The sequence below is a fragment of the Eublepharis macularius genome, chromosome 3, assembly GCF_028583425.1.
Source record: "Eublepharis macularius isolate TG4126 chromosome 3, MPM_Emac_v1.0, whole genome shotgun sequence".
NCBI lineage: Eukaryota > Metazoa > Chordata > Lepidosauria > Squamata > Eublepharidae > Eublepharis > Eublepharis macularius.
Genome location: NC_072792.1, coordinates 93,294,057 through 93,311,314, shown reverse-complemented (window position 1 = coordinate 93,311,314; position 17,258 = coordinate 93,294,057). Strand labels below are relative to the sequence as shown.

The 17,258-nt window shown below is 43.7% G+C and overlaps 1 protein-coding gene across 6 annotated transcripts in view; it reads right to left on the bottom strand.

The window, feature by feature from the left end:
- The window catches only part of BRWD1 (bromodomain and WD repeat domain containing 1), a 106,670-nt gene that overhangs the window by 60,803 nt on the left and 28,609 nt on the right, over positions 1-17,258 (bottom strand). For 5 of the 6 annotated variants that reach the window (XM_054973143.1, XM_054973145.1, XM_054973144.1 and 2 more), the window contains exons 17-20: positions 14,163-14,388; positions 12,536-12,721; positions 11,094-11,277; positions 10,291-10,384 (exon numbers count right to left, since the gene is read on the bottom strand). In XM_054973143.1, coding sequence (XP_054829118.1) covers positions 10,291-10,384; positions 11,094-11,277; positions 12,536-12,721; positions 14,163-14,388 — 690 coding nt within the window. Of the gene's footprint in view, positions 1-10,290; positions 10,385-11,093; positions 11,278-12,535; positions 12,722-14,162; positions 14,389-17,258 lie in introns of those variants that run through there. The other variant, XM_054973148.1, reaches the window with a different exon arrangement.

Here is a 17,258-nt window from a genome sequence, read left to right as displayed (position 1 = left end):
TGGCAGTTTGCAAAATGCTTAAAGGTATATCTAACCTCCCTAAATATCACCTCCTTAGACTCACATAAGTTTTTACACGCCTGGCAATGACCACATTTGTAGTTGCCCCTTGGTAACTGTTGATGTTGTTGCTTCGCGGTATCACTCACATCAGCATGAACTAAACTATCTTTCAAGTTCCTAGTCCTGCGGAAGCCAACCATAGGTGGCTGCTCGCATCCTGCTATTTCATATATTAATCCCCAGTGGCAATTGACCACCCTTTTAATACGATTTGCCATTGGGGTATAGTCTAGGGACCAGATAATCCTGCCTACTTCTCCCAAATCTTTCGGAACAAACAGTGGCTCCCTACTCCTCACCGTAGCCCTCTGCCATGCCGACTCTATCACCCTCAATGGGTACTTCCTTCTCGCAAAGTTCCTACATAGTTCTCTCCCATCCCGTTCAAAGTCTACCCTAGTAGAGGAATTTCTCTTTAGCCTTAGGAGTTGGCTAAAGGGGATGTTCTCTTTAAGATACTTTGGGTGGAAAGAACTAACTCCAAATAGGAATTCCTATCCGTCTTTTTACGAAATGTCCTGACTCTGATTTTATTGTCTGCATCTCTGTTAAGTAACGACATCAAGGAAGTTAATCTCCTTATTGTTAAAGTTCCACGAGAACTTCACGTTGTTATCCCTCTCATTCAGCCATGAACAAAAATCCTCAATCTTATTCATGTCTTTATACACAAAATAGAGGTCATCAATGTACCGGAAATAAAGTGCTATATTGGACCTAAAGGGGTTAGATGAATGAAGGATATAGCTATTTTCCCATTTCTTAATGAACAAGTTTGCTATGCTGGGTGCTGCGGAGCTACCCATGGCAACACCCCTAAGCTGAAGATAATAACATTCATCAAAGCGGAAGTAGTTCTTTTCCAGTACCAAATCCAGTAACTGCAGTAACAAATGGGGTGGGAGGGATTTCTCTGAAGAAGATTCCAAAGCCTCTGCCACTACTAGCCTAGCCATATCGTGTGGTATAATAGTGTATAGGGAGTTGACGTCCATGCTAAGGAAGCCGCTCCCCTCTGACATAGTATAATCCTCTATGCGCTGAATGAAGTCCCGGGTGTCATTCAGTAATGGGCCGATCCCTGCTACTGCTGGCTGTAAAGCAGAATCCAGGAGGATAGCCAAGGGTTCTAGAACCGACCCGCATCCTGATACAATTGGACGCCCAGGCGGGGGAAAGGTGTTTTTATGTATTTTAGGCAGCACATAGAACAAGGGTATCCTGGGTGTCGGGGTGAGTAGTGACCTATGAAGAAGATCATCTATCTCCCCCAACTCCCTCGCTTCATCTAGCACTATTTTTATCAACCCCTTTACGTGATCGGTAGGGTCTCTTGCAACCCGTACATAACTAGTGGTGTCACTGAGCTGTCTCATCACTTCCTGTACATACACCTCATGGTCTAAAATCACTATGCCCCCGCCTTTATCCGCAGGCTTAATGACTATTGTCCTATCTTCCCTTAATGTTTGAATGGCGTTCCTCTCCGCTGAGGATAAATTCTGCCAGGTGTTGGATGAATTGTGTTCCAAAGACGCAATCTCCCGCCGGACCACATATTCAAATGTCTCGATCCTGTGGTCCGTAAGGGGGGCATAAAGGAGGAAGCTGTCTTAAGACGCTTTGGTAGAATCTGTCATGGGTTAGCGGCATTACCTCCCGATTGGCTGAAAAACGCCTTCAGCTTAATTAGGCAAATTAACTTGAAAAGGTCTACTCTAGTTTGGAACGCAGAGTATTTTGGTGTCGGCACGAATCCTAAGCCCTTATTGAGAACCGCATGTTCTACTGAACTTAAGGGGCTATTAAAAAGATTGAATACTAAATTTTCTGTCTTGTCCTGTAAAAGGGCTTCCTCTTGCCTCGTTCTAAAAAAGGCTGCCTATTGCCTGTAGGTACGGTGCGGTTTCGAAGGAGGCGGGAACTCATGCCCTCGTCCCCCGAGCTATCCGACATCCCCGATGTTTCTAGATCTGAAATGGACGTCATCGGCTCTGCCCATGTAACCCGTCTCCTGGGCTCCTTGTTCTTATTAGGCATCTCCCACCAACTGTAGACCTTATTATTAATATAATCCTGAGCATCCCGTTTATACTTCTTAACCTTCAATTCCTTAGTGCGATTCTCAAAGAGACGCACTTCCTGTTCCAGTTCTTTCAAACGTAGCTCAAATTCCGCTGAGGGTAAAGCTGTCTTAACCGTTTCCAATGCACCAGTAATAACCTTCATAACCTCCTCCCTTTCTTTCTTACATCTGCGAATGATTAACAACATGAGATCCAAACTACATTTATTTAATATAGCTGCCCAGTCGGATTTAAATTCCTCATCAGACCCGAACACCCCTGGTGGCTTCTGAATTCTAAGTCCCCTAGGGATACGCATTGCCTTATGGTAATCGCAGAGTGCAGCTGCGTGCAGATCATATTTGACTTTTCAAAAAATTCAATGAGGCCCAATCCTCTTTAGGGGGATTTTCCGACTCTCCCATAATTGAAGTCATGCCAGCAAGAATCTGCTCCTGCTCCTCCATAGAGAATGCTAGAACTTCTTTATATGACGCCATAATAGATAGCTGCAACCTAAGTAAATGGCTACTCCCGTACGTAATTAGGAACAAAAATGGGAAAGCCCACGGGAAGTAAACGTCACCTTAATTGTAAACAATTTTTATAACAATTTTATATATATATATATATATATATATATATATATATATATATATATATATATAAAGTGCAAGTGCAATGAAATAATTTAGTGACTGAATATCAAATACAGATCATAAATTCATCAGTATCTCATAAAAATGGACAATCAATGGAAACATATTCCCACCAACAAACAACAACAGCAGACAATTCTTAGTCGCAATGAATTTTAAAGAGACACCCAAGTATCATGGACGTATAGTCCAAACAACGATCCCGTCGTTATTTCTTCTCCCGTGTCTTTAAATGACTTAATTCTTCCACTGAGCGGCAAGCCGTGAGGGTGAGGTTGATGAAAAATCCTCCCAACGCCCAACGCCCGATCTGGGGCCGGCTCAACTCCACAGATTTCGTGTCAAGAGCAACCTCTCTAAAAATACATATACATTCAAAAACCTGTCACACCCAACTCCCCACTATAGCCCTCAAGTTACATTCCTATGACAATATACTCACACGGCAAATATCAAAAACGATTCAAGGGTGAAACCTTCCAGTGCTGGCGGCTGTGAATTCTAATGCTCGCAAAGCCTAATGGTGCATGACTCAATAAATAGGAGGTCTAATTATCTCGCAACCAATTTCCTTAAAGGAGACTCCCCCAACGATCCATACCATCTTATAAAAAACAGCTCAGAACTAGTTCATTAGAGAAGTAGGCAGGATTATCTGGTCTCTAGACTATACCCCAATGGCAAATCGTATTAAAAGGGTGGTCAATCGCCACTGGGGATTAATATATGAAATAGCAGGATGCGAGCAGCCACCTATGGTTGGCTTCCGCAGGACTAGGAACTTGAAAGATAGTTTAGTTCATGCTGATGTGAGTGATACCGCGAAGCAACAACATCAACAGTTACCAAGGGGCAACTACAAATGTGGTCATTGCTAGGCGTGTAAAAACTCATGTGAGTCTAAGGAGGTGATATTTAGGGAGGTTAGATATACCTTTAAGCATTTTGCAAACTGCCAAACAAAGGGAGTGGTTTATGCTTTGCGGTGCCCGTGCAATTTATTATATGTGGGCTGCACATTAAGGCCGATTAAGGTAAGAATACTTGAACATAGCTCGTGGATCCGTAACAACCTACAGGAAGCGCCTCTAACAGCGCATTTCAGGGGAAAAGGCCACTTGGATAACGACTTCACGGTGGTTATCCTTGAGACCATCAGGAATGCACACGGCCCAATGCTAACGCCCCTCCTCCGTCGGGAGGCATTTTGGATACACCGATTGGATACGATTAAACCAAGGGGGTTAAATAATGAACTAGTTCTGAGCTGTTTTTTATAAGATGGTATGGATCGTTGGGGGAGTCTCCTTTAAGGAAATTGGTTGCGAGATAATTAGACCTGTTTATTGAGTCATGCACCATTAGGCTGTGCGAGCGTTAGAATTCACAGCCGCCAGCACTGGAAGGTTTCACCCTTGAATCGTTTTTGATATTTGCCGTGTGAGTATATTGTCATAGGAATGTAACTTGAGGGCTATAGTGGGGAGTTGGGTGTGACAGGTTTTTGAATGTATATATGTATTTTTAGAGAGGTTGCTCTTGAAGAAGTCAACACGAAATCTGTGGAGTTGAGCCGGCCCCAGATCGGGCGTTGGGCGTTGGGAGGATTTTTCATCAACCTCACCCTCACGGCTTGCCGCTCAGTGGAAGAATTAAGTCATTTAAAGACACGGGAGAAGAAATAACGACGGGATCGTTGTTTGGACTATAAGTCCATGATACTTGGGTGTCTCTTTAAAATTCATTGCAACTAAGAATTGTCTGCTGTTGTTGTTTGTTGGTGGGAATATGTTTCCATTGATTGTCCATTTTTATGAGATATTGATGAATTTATGATCTGTATTTGATATTCAGTCACTAAATTATTTCATTGCACTTGCACTTTATATATATATATAAAAATTGTTATAAAAATTGTTTACAGTTAATTAAGGTGACGTTTACTTCCCGTGGGCTTTCCCATTTTTGTTCCTAATTACGTACGGGAGTAGCCATTTACTTAGGTTGCAGCTATCTCCTGAGAGGCTGGCTGCCAATGTCTGAGGGCAAACTTACATTGGCAGGACACTCCTAATAGAGTGGGGTGGCTGGTGAAATAAAACTATGAGATATTGGAAGATTTGTCTCACCGTGAAGCTTCCTTCTCGGTGGTCCAGGAGTGGGTCAGTCCGTAAAAATGAGAACATAGCTCCTCCTCTCTGAAGCAGGGTCAGCCGACTTTTTTGATCCCGGAGAGGAGGGGCTCGCTCCTGGCATCTCCAGTTTGTTCTCAAGCTGTGAGTCCTCAACTAACCGTATAAACTTCTAACATAACAGCCTCTCCCCTTATAACATAAACGTTAACTTCATCAACCAAATGTTAATCAACTATGTACAATGAACCCTCCAATCTCCAGATCCACTCCCCTCCTTTTTTTTTCTGGGTGGGTTGGACTGACCCTCTCCTGGACCACCGAGAAGGAAGGTGAGACAAATCTTCCATTCTCCGGTGGTCAGGAGTGGGTCAGTCCATACGAATGGGACATAACAAAGCAGTGTTCCCCAGGGAAAGTTATTTGGATTAGAGGGTGTACTGTAGAACCCTTCTCCCGAATGCAGCCTCAGCCAAGGCTATCTTGTCTATTCTATAATGTTTAGTGAATGAATGCACCGACCTCCACATTGCAGCCTTACATAACATTTCCAATGAGGGGAAAGGATCTATAAGCAGCAGATGTTGCTGCATCCCTGAATGAGTGAGCTGTAATACCCTGAGATGGTTCCAAGTTCCTGGCCCTATACGCCAAGATTATAATCCACCTAATCCACCTGCTCAGTGTGGACACACATACACTATTATCTAGGGATGACTTTGTGAATGATACAAACAATGCCTCTGATTTTCTCAACTGTTTCGTCTTGTCCATATAAAAGCTTAGCGCCCTTCAGACAACCATGCAATGCCACTCCTTTTCCTTCTCATGTGTGGGATTTGGACAGAATGAAGGTAGAACTATTTCCTCACTCCTATGAAATATTGAATTTACTTTAGGGATGAAAGCCAGACCCAGCCTTAAAACCACTTTGTCTTTATGGAATACACATAGTTCCCTGTCCACTGAAAGGGCTTTGATTTCAGATACTCTTCTTGCTGAAGTAATACCAATTAGAAAAATCGTTTTAAATGTCAACTCTTTAATGGGGCATGAAGCCATGGGCACGAAAGGTTCCCTAGTTAGCGCTTTCAAAACTATATTTAGATTCCAGGTGGGGAATCTATGCACATTTGGGGGGTTGATCAGTGTGGTACCCCGCAGGAATCTCTTAACATGAGGGTGTTGCGAAAGAAATTTGCCCTTCCTGGAACCCCTAATAGCTGCTATGGCCAATACCTGCCTTTTCAGTGTGCTGGTACTAAGCCTTTTATCCAGACCTTCCTGAAGGAACAAGAGACTCTCCCTAACTGGGACTTTAAAAGGGTCTTTCCCCCTATCTGCACACCAGACTTGAAAAACTTGCCAAGTATTATTGTAGCTTCTGTTTGTGGAGCTCTTCCTGGATGCTAGCATTGTCTGGATCACTGCCTCCAAATATCTCAGTTCTTTCAACTGCCTGTGTTCAACCTCCAGGCTGTGAGGTTTAATTTCGCTGGTTGTGGATGAAGGATTGTCCCTTGTGACAGAAGATCTTTCCAAGCAGGAAGATGCCATTGACTTGAGACCGATAGTCTCACCAACTCCTAGAACTATGCCCTCCTCGGCCAGTAGGGTGCAACCAGTATAACTTCCACCTGTTGCTCGATGATTTTCTGCACTACTCTTTGCATCAGTTGTATTGGTGGAAAGGCATACAACAGCGCATGGGGCCAGTCACAACTCAGAGTGTCTATTTCCTAAGCTTGTTCTTTTTCTTGATATGTAATTCTGAAGTTGATTATTTTGACTGCTTGCAAACAGGTCTATTTTTGCTTCTCTGAACCTCTAGCAGATTTGTCTGAATACCTCCTTGGATAACATCCATTCCGACTGGTCCACCTTGTTCCTGCTTACCCAGTCGGCTATCGAGTTGATCTGTCCGGGCACGTGAATCGCCTTGAGAGACCTGAGACATTCCTCTGCCCACTTCATGATCACAGTGGCCTCTCTGTGGAGTGACTTGCATTTTGTCCCCCCTTGGCAGTTGATATAAGCCTTGGCAATTATGTTGTTCATTTTCACTAATACATGTCTTCCTGATAATAGGTCCTAGAATTCCATCAGTCCTAACCTGATGGCCCTGAGTTCCAGTAAATTTATGCTCTTGGATCTCTTTTCTTCCTTCCAGGAGCCTTGGGACATGCTTCCCAGTGTATGTGCTCCCCAGCCCGAGGCTGGCATCTGTAGTCATGACCGCCCTTTTCGGCTCCCTGAGAGGAACCCCTTCCAGGAATCTTGTTGGGTCCTGACACCAGGTGAGCTCTCACATCAGGTTCACTGGTGGTCTCACTAGTTTGCGCCTTTTGTTGGCTACAATATCTTGATACTGCAAAAGGAACCTCTGAAGAGGGTGAGCATGGAATCTCGACCACTGTACCACCTCCAGGCATGACACCATGGTTCCTAGCAATTGAGCTAATTTCATTACTTCTACTTCCGGTTCCTTCTGGATCATGTCCAGGATGAGTCAAAAGTTCTGTTGTATCTTTTGTGACAGGAACACTCTGCCCCATGCTGTGTCTATCATCACTCCCAGATGGTTGATTTTCTGAGTGGGAAGAGGTGTGCTCTTCTCTTTGTTCACCACAAATCTGTAGTCCCTCAGACAATCCATTGTGGATTTCACTTCCTCCAGACCTGTCTCTAATGAATGGGCTTTGATAAGAATATCGTCGAGGTATGGACACAACGATACTCCGTGCAGCCTCACGTGGGTCCCCAGGGTTAACCAATACCTTCGTGAATACCCTGGACAAAGATTTAAAACCGAAGGGCAATGCACAATACTGGTCATGATTCCCGTTGTAGGTAAACTGTAGGAATTTGTGATAGGACTCTCTTATCGGAACATATAAGTAGGCCTCTGATAGATCGATGGATGCCAAGAAGTCCTTTTCCTGAATACTTGCCACAATTGATTTGAGGGTTTCCATTTTGAATTTGTGTCTTGATGAACTTGTTCAGCCATTTTAGATCTAAAATGGCCCTCGCATCCCCGTTCTTCTTCGGGACTATGAAGAACACTGAATATACTCCCCGAGCTATGTGTTCTTCTGGAACTTGTTCTATGGCTCCTATCTCTAACAGGCGATGGATAGCCTTTTGTATCAGGAGGTGTTTGGTGTTTGATCTGTTCTTTGGAATCTGTATGAGGCGATTGGGGGGCACAGACTCTAATTCAGGACTGTAGCCATTGGTTACTATGTCCAGTACCCACCTGTCCATTACAGTTCTTTCCCACACTCGGGAGAACCTCTATAAGCACCCCCTGATCCCCTGCACTGTTGTCATCTCCAGATAGTCATGCTGATTGGCCCTTTTTTGGACCTTTAGCGTACTGGTTGGACTTGGTGAAAGAGCAGGATTTGTTCTTACTTCATGGTTTGGATTGCCAACAACCCTTGAACAGTCTTGTATTGCCAGTGCGCAGGGATCGCCTGGAGCCTCGAAACCGCTGGAATCTTTTCCTGGATTTTTCTTCCCTCTTTTTTGATGGAAGAACCGTTTTTTTCTGTCTCCCACTAGGTACCTATCCAGGGCTTCTCCAAATAGCTTGATCCCTTGTCATGATCTGGCTGTGCCAGGAAGGCCTAGCAAGGCCTCAGAAGCCTGTTAGCAGTGGGAGTAGGCCTGCCTACACTTCCCAGGAGTCCCTGGGCTGTTTTGACGCCCTTTTTGGCCAATCAGAACACAGGGGGCTAGTGCTATAAGCCTGAGAGGAAAAGCCTGAGTTCTTTCTTCCAGGGAGCAAGCCAGAGGAGGTTTCTGCTGGGGAGAGAGGCCCTCATCCAGGTAGGGTGAGAAGACAGGCCTGGCAGACAGAAGGACAGTGAGTTCAGTCATGCTAGGGCCTTTTGTTTATTTTGCTTTCACCCATCTATTGTTGCTAATGCACCTTGCTTCTTGTTTGCTTGTTTGTTTTGATATTAACTGACCTCCTTGTAAATAAACTATTGTGTTTGTTGTTACTCTGCTGGGTCCTCACACCTGTTTATTGGCCAAGCTACAGCGGTCAGAAGGGTTGGGAGGGTATTCTGGGCCCTCCCAAGGGACCCTAAATCCTAGAGTGGTGGTAGCGTAAGGTGGCTCACCCTACCTGAGGCATGACACCCCTTTAAATGAAATTCCTGCTATGTTGGCTCAGGCAGAGGAGTCAACATCGCAGTTCCGTAACCATGTGTTCCGTCTGGCTGTCACACTGAAGGCCATTCTCTGGAAGACAACTGCATGGCATCCAACGTGGCATCTGCTGCAAAGGCAGTCGCCAAAGCAATTTTCTTGACCATATCCTTCACCTCTCTAGGCACGTTACTCTCTGCTGCAGCTAAATCAGAAGCCCAGGTAAAGGCTGCCCTTGTGAATAGTGGTGCTAGTGCGTACTAGACCCTTGGGCTCCTGATGAGGGTACCAGCTAGGAGGCTGTAATACTCCCCCCCCAAATCTTTGGACAGTTGGGAGATTGTATTTTCCTAAGGGGAAAGAGGAGTCCCACTCAGTTGTCACAGAGGGATCAGAGAGGGCTCTGCCTAAGGGGGGGGGGGGTGGCACCCTCAGGGATTCCTCTTTCAGCAGCATTTTGCCATCTGACAGAAGCAGAATGGGAGGCTCCAGCCAAACCCAAAGCTACCCATGCAATCTTTAATAAGTGCTATTCCTTAGTACCAGAGGCTGCTAGTAGATTCAAACTCCCCCTATTGATTGACCCAATGAATAGCCTCACTTCCAACTCAGTACTTCCTATGGATGCTGAAGGTCTGCCTAAGGACCTCTGTGATAGTAAGATAGAGCAAGCTCTGTGCAGGGGCTCTGAAGCCAGGAATTAGCCCCTCTCCTCTGGGATCAAAAGAGTTGGCTGACCCTGCTTCAGAGAGGTGGGCTACATTCCCATTCGTACAGACTGACCCACTCCTGACCACCGGAGAATGGCTCAAAATTTTAGGATGATGGAAAGGCTAGATATGAAAATTCCAAAGTGCAGTCAGACAAAAGAAGAGCTGAAGATTCTAGAAAGGCAGGAGAGAAATGAAAGAGTAGAGCTGCACAGCAAATAAGACTATAACTGGGAGGTCCAAGTACAGAGACTTAATTTATTTTCACAGTCCTGTGGAGTAAATGAAAGGTGCAATCGGGCCTGGACTATCTTCTCCACTGACAAATTCATGTTCTCATTGATATTTCAAAGAGTTGGATCAAAAAGTTTCATTCTGTTAATGGGGGGAGCTTCCCCCTTTTCCTGGCACTGGTGGAAGGCTCCTTGAATTAGAACAGCTTGCACGTTATTTATAAATTTACAGCCATGAAGAACTCTACAGTGCAGATATTTCCTACCCTTTCCGAAGACTGAAGTAACTTCCTTTTCTGTTCTGTTGTATACAGCCATTTCTCTTCTTCACCTTTTGCAATCCTATATTCTTCTTGGTTTCTAAAAAGACCATTTTTGAAAATTTGTCAGACTGAACGCATAACCATAATTGTGGAACATAAACTGTTTACAGTCTACCATTTGTCATCATCATATACTTGGAAGAAGACAATTATTTACCAATTTCACCTTATGCTAAAAACATATGCCTTAAATTTAAGCTTAGTAGCATTCAACTGGGGATGGGAGACCTCCAATAAAGATCAGGGCTGCAGAGGCAGGCAATGGCAAACCACCTCTGTTAGTCTCTTGCCATGAAAACTCCACCAAGGGTCGCCATAAGTCAGCTATGACTTGAAGGCACTCTCCATCACCACCACTGTAAGGTACTGACATTTTAGCCATGTTGAAAACCTATCAGGCTGAAAGACAGGATTTTTAAAAAAATTAAGTGGTACACAGAAACATCATGTTATAGCATCTGCCCAGAGAAGTAATATTATAAAGATGAAGGGTGAATTCTGAAGTTGTGAGTTGCGGCAAAGGAAGATAAGCTAGCAACAAACATCCCGGATCAGCATGATTACGGTGGTCCAGGAACGTCTCTAATAAGCAAGTTGTTTAAAAAAAGAAACAATTCTAGAAGAGAAATGGCAAATGAGCAAATACCTTTATACTTCTTTCAGAACTACTGGGCTCTCAGGAAGAAAGACAGTATATAAATGTTTGAAAATAAAACAATAATTTTTATGTTGGTCGATCTGCACACCTGAATATGCTCGATGTTACTTCTGGAACAACTACTCTCCGCCTCCAAGCTTGGAGATCTCTCTCTGTGGCAATCTGACTCCTCGGAGCATTCTGATGCATCTGGCGCACACCTTCAACTTGACCACTACGCCGCAAGCCAATATTAGGTGGGGACTGGATATCCGAGCTATGCATCCGAAAGACTAGAACACATTTTGATAATATACAATGAATGAACTATGTAGAATAGATGGTCATCTTGTCTTCTTGAATTCATCACTGCTAGATGTTTCGGGTCACCCAGAACAATCACTTGTCACTCTTGTGCTCAGTTTACAGGAACAAATCTGATTTCATTCTGGAATTTTATTCCAGATAGGCTACCATCGTCTTAAAATTGACTAGTATATCTGCAGAAAGTCAAGAATTATTAACACAATGGTAGAATACACTTTTTGCACACACTACTCAGCTTTCCAACTCACAATACTTACTTTCATATTTTAATGAGTGTGTCCCAGCAGCAAGCTAGATTTTGATGTGTCACAAGAGTTTAAATAATCCATGGACAAATACCAAAATTATCACAAAAAGTTCATGAACATAGTTTCTGGTAGGTTCCAATGTTGGTTTGCAATAGTTGAGTAAGTTTTGAGTTAAGTACACAAGTAGGAATGGAGATCTGAACCCTTTTATCCCAGTGAGAAGGTGAAAGCAGCGTTGCAAATACCTTTCTGATTGGGATAAAAAGATTTAGCTCTACATTCCTACTTATATTTAACAAAGGGAACTTGACTCTCGAAAGCTCATACCCTGAAAACCCTTTTTGGTCTTTAAGGTACTACTGGAGTCAAATCTTACTCACAAAAATTTAAGGCACATCTATAGAAACAAAGTGGCATTCCATAACAGACAACAATATGACCTTTGTAAGAGTTACTCAGGATTATAATTGCAAAACTCGGGAAGTCTTGCATGGTATCAAACTCAGCATGTTCCGTCTCTGTCACAACACCCCGCCCACTTTACCAAGGGGAGGCTGTCTCAAGGTTTTCTTTTAAGTTCTAACACAAAGGACTTCACTGCATACAATATTTAAGATGTGATGAAAAAAAATTACGTTTTGACTTCTTAGCAGTTCATGTTGCATAAACAACCAAATTATGAAAAAAGACTTTCCTATTGAGAAACAATATTTTATTCATTTTTTTCCTATCCTATGGGAACCCAAACAGCTCAAAACTCCCCCATTTTATTTTAATAACCTCCTGTGAAATAGGTTAGGCCAAGAGAGAGTAACTGGCCCAAGATCACATAGTGAGAGTCCATGGCAGAGTGGGGATGTGAATCTGAGCTTCCCAGATCCTAGTCAAACACTCTAACTATTACAGCACAGTGGTTCACTAAAAAGTAAAAAAATAGGTTAACATCTCCCCTCTCTTCTTAGAAATGAACACTGACCTCTTCTAGGTGTTTCTTCTCCATTCTGTAGCACATGTGGAAAGATGTCTTGATCTGTGCCATTTCTTTGGTCTTGTAGTAGTTGTAACTGTCTAATCATGCCATCAAGTATGCTAGGCTCTAGACTTTGCTCATCCTGATCAGCAGTTTGTTGACCTATTACTTGCTCCACCACTTCTCCATCACCTTGCAAATGTAAATAATGCAAAGTAAGCACATGTTTAATAAGTTGGAATTAAAGAAAATATTTAGCATTTTGATCTAAATCTCTCCACAAACTGCCAACAGTGTATTATTAACATATACAGCATTCAATGGACAATACGCTTTTCAATTGTTCTGCTTGCTCTAATACAGTGACACTCACTCTGTGGCTTGGGAGTCACACATGGCTTTTTGACATGTCACCTGTGGCTCTTCTAGGTACTGTTTCCCAATGCGTCGTCCACTCCATGTTCCAGAGAATTACACACAGCCACTGCCTGGTGGGGCTTGTGGCTGGCAAATGATTACCATCTTGAAACAGCCAACAGCACAGGGACTGGAGGACAGATAAGCTGCAAGCCTCTGTGAGCTACTGGCATCACAGCAGCAACAGAAATGAAGGACAATCCTCTCCAGAACCAGCCCTCCCAGCTTCTACACTCTTATCCCAGGACCAAGACAGATATCAGGAGGAGAGCAAACCGGTCACAGAGAAGAGAGAGTACACCTACCACCACCAGTGAGACAGCCACCTAAGGAAAAAGCAAAGCTGGCCACGCCAGGGTAGGGATGGTTTTAACCTTTTATCTCCATGACCAGCTTGTTCTCCTTGGGTGTGCTGACAATCTCACTCTCTCACTTGAGCTACTATGTTTCATGCTGAGGAGAAAGTGAGAAGCCCTACTCATCATTCCAGATACTCAAGAGCTGGCTAAGGTTCAAATTTACAGGTGGAGATGACACTACATGCTTAGAGGCACTTTGGCAAGTAGAAAGGTTATACTTCTATTTTTGTATGTGTGTTTGGGGTAGTACAGAAGGTATACAGTAGTCAAGTAGCTCTTTTGACTGATGTCAACCACAAATGTGGCTCCCCATAAGCTGCAGAATGAGTATCACTGCTCTAATAACTCTCCTGTAAATTAAATCATTAGTTCGTTTTACAGATACAAAACAGAAGCTGTTAAAAGCCACGGCCAGATCAGAAGGTTCACACACCCATTTTTTCCCTTGAACATTCCTTTTAGAAAATGTCCTCTTTAAATGCCCAAGTTCAAAAAGCAGTTTAGAGATTAAGTGCACAAGAAAATTTAAAGGGACACCCCCCCACACACACACACACAAATGTCCTGGGACGGCCTAAATGGGATATGGAAACAGAATAAGAATATACTGGTCAAGTACACCTCTTCAAATTCTAGCTAATATTGATTGCCTGCTTTGAGAACAGGGATTTTTTTACTTTTTTTTTTAACTTGAGCAGAATTTCTAAGACATTACTGACATTACTTACACCAAACACATAATTCTAAGATGACCCAATTACTTTAAGCTAAACTATGGATTAAGATAATTCTTGCATTCTGTTTTAAAGATACCCAAGTTAGACATAGAGCCAAAGATTCAAAACTGCCTCTCGTACTTGTTGCTACATATCCCAGCTGAGGAATCAAATGCTCATCTGCACAATTCTCTCGTCCTGGTACCAACCGCTGGTATTTTGTTGGATGAGGGTTTCCATCCACATCGACCAAGAATGGTGAGGGCATGAGATGAGGAGCTTGTTGAGTCTGCTCATCTAGGACATAATTGTTAGAATCTCGAATCAGTGGTCGGTAGTCAGTATGGAAGAACATCTGATCAGGAATCTAGAAAGAAATAAAGCTTGCATATAATCAATTTGGAAATTTAAAAAAAGATTTGAAAACTTGTTAACCTACATTCAGCATCAACAGCTGCGAAGCAACCTTTTTCTACAGAATATTTTTACTGCTGTATGTACATCCCTTGAGATTGGGCATTTGGGTTGTTAAGGTGACTGTATGACAATGCAGGATCCAGGTTAAACATACTGAATAGCTGTGTGTTCAGTAAACTGTGTCAATACTGAAATGAATTGTTGAAGTGATTGTTAAAATGAATTGTTAAAATCAACATTCATGGAACAGTGATTGTTCTAATCATCATAAACTTTATTGCATTAGCTCATAACTAGGGCTGTTCTATTCGGGTTTCGCTTTGGGCAAAGTTACCTGAAACAGACCCAATTCGGCTAACTTCAGCATTCCTGAAGCTGGTCGCTTCGGCAAGCTTCAGGGCAGCCGCGAGCGCGGGAAGCTTGAATAAGCTTCCCATTGCTGGCTGCTTGCAATTGCAAGCTGCCAGCAATGTTTTGAAGCCTATTCAAGGCTTCCCACTCTGGCTTTGGAGAGGGGAGGGGAAGAAGGAGTGAGTGACTCACTCTAACCTCCTCCTTCCCCCTCCCATCTCTGAAAAAGTGGCAGGAAGCCTTGAATAGGCTTCAGAACTTTGCTTGCTGTTTGCATTGCAATGCAAGCAGCAAGCAAAGTGCAGTGATTCCCTCCAAATGTGCAGGTTTGAAAGGGAGGAGGAGGGGTGAGTGAGTGCAAGGGAGAGAAGGGAGGGGGGTCAGGGAAGGGAGGGGGAGTTAGGAGTAGCCAATCCTGCAGCAGCATTCTCCTTCCAGCCAATGGGATTCTCTGGAAGGAGAGTGCTTTTTTATTTATTTTTTTAATGCTGCAGGGCTTTAAATTGGAGGCTTGCCTTTAGGAAGTTTCCAATTTGCCCTGGTGGAGAGAGTGCCTTGGAGCAAGAAGAGGACTTCTGGACTGGCCTGTTGGAAGAAGATTTCTGGACTCTAAGTGGATTCCCTGCTCTGCTGCTGTTTACTGGACCTGCTGCATCTCACTGGTAAGTGAGTCTCACTGACGCACAGGATTCTTTTCTCTTTGGGGGAGTGGGTGGTTGGGGGGGACTGGGATTGGGAAAGGATTTATTTAAGTTTGCATTTTATTTTTATTTTTTAAATTGAACAGTGGCTTTACTGGGGCAGACTCATGCCAAGCCCTGGTGTGTGCCAAGGCTTTGGCCTAGTTTTGGGGTGGGGGTGGGGGTTTAACTTGAAGCTGGCCCATTGCTGGTCTGTTTAAAGTTTTTTATTCTGGCTGCCTTTCATTTTTAAAGTGGGTGGCTTCCCTGGAGGAGACTCATGCCAAGCCCTGGTGTGTGCCAAGGCTTTGGCCTACTGGGGGGGGGGGTTAACTTGAAGCTGGCCCATTGCTGGTCTGTTTAAAGTTTTTTACTCTGGCTCCCACACTTTTGGATTGAGGGGTTAGAAATAGTTTTTTAAGAGTTAGTTAATACTTATTTAATAACCAGCTTCCATTCTGTTCTTTCCTAGAGACTGACAGACTTGAGAGCCCCCCTGCTGCTGCTGTGGCTGGTAGAGGTTCTAGTCTCCAGTTTGGCTGTTGAGGACTTCCCTTGTTGGATTCCTGCCTGCCTGCCTGACCATTGCTGGACTGCAGGAATGGTGAGCGAGTCAGTGACTCACAGGTTTTTCCAGGGGGATTTTTTTGGGTTGTCTTGATGGGTGTGGGATGGGAAGGGGAGGGGGAGGGGCTTGACTGGGTGGGGGTGAATTTTTTTCTAAATTTTTTCTCAATTTTGTAGTTCAATTAATTCTTACTGTTGTTAGTTGGGGGAGGGGGTTTGTTCCTGTTCAGATTTTTTTAAAAGTTTGCTGTTTTAAATTTGAGGTTTCATTTCTGGCTTTGGTGTGTGTGGGGGGCGGGGGAACTGTTCTTGTTTATATTGTTATTAAAGCTTGCTGTTTTGGGAGATTTTTTCAGTGGTTTTGTTGGGGGGTACTGTTACTTGTGTTAATTAGTTTTAAAGTTCATTGTTGGTTTTTTTGTAGTTGTGTTCCAGCTGTTTTGAGGGGGGAGGGAACTGTTCTTGGCTTGTGTTTGTGTGTGTTTGCGTGAGTGTGAAAGAGTTTCTGTTTAGGGTCAGGGAGGGGGTTGTGGGTTCTAATTTAATTTGCTGCGTTTGTGGGGCTGGGCCTGAGTTAATTTCAGTTTCGATGGTTGTTGTGGGTTTTCCGGGCTGTATTGCCGTGGTCTTGGCATTGTAGTTCCTGACGTTTCGCCAGCAGCTGTGGCTGGCATCTTCATGCTGCTGAAGATGCCAGCCACAGCTGCTGGCGAAACGTCAGGAACTACAATGCCAAGACCACGGCAATACAGCCCGGAAAACCCACAACAACCATCGTTCTCCGGCCGTGAAAGCCTTCGACAATACAATTTCAGTTTCCCTTTTTTGTCCTGCTTCTTAGCTCTCTCTGTTTGTGTGTGTGTGATATTGTGTGTGTCTGCATGTAGGGTAGTTTAAAGGGTTGGGGCCTGGGGGGGCAGTTACTGGTAGTGAGTGTGTGCGCATGTGAAAGAGTTTCTGTTTAAGGTCAGGGAGGGGGCTGTGGGTTCCAAGTTACATAGCAGAGTTCTGTTATTAATTTTAGAATTAAATAGTGGACTGCAATTAGGTAGGCACAGTTTGGTAGGCTTCTCTATTTGTGACATTTGCCCTCTGAATTAAATTGTTAGGGAATCCAGGTAAGTTCTCCCCATTAAATAGAAATCAGTAGAAAGAGTATTATATACATATATATCTTCAAATAAATAGGCTTCCCATAGTTCCCCCTTAAGTAGGGTTTTCC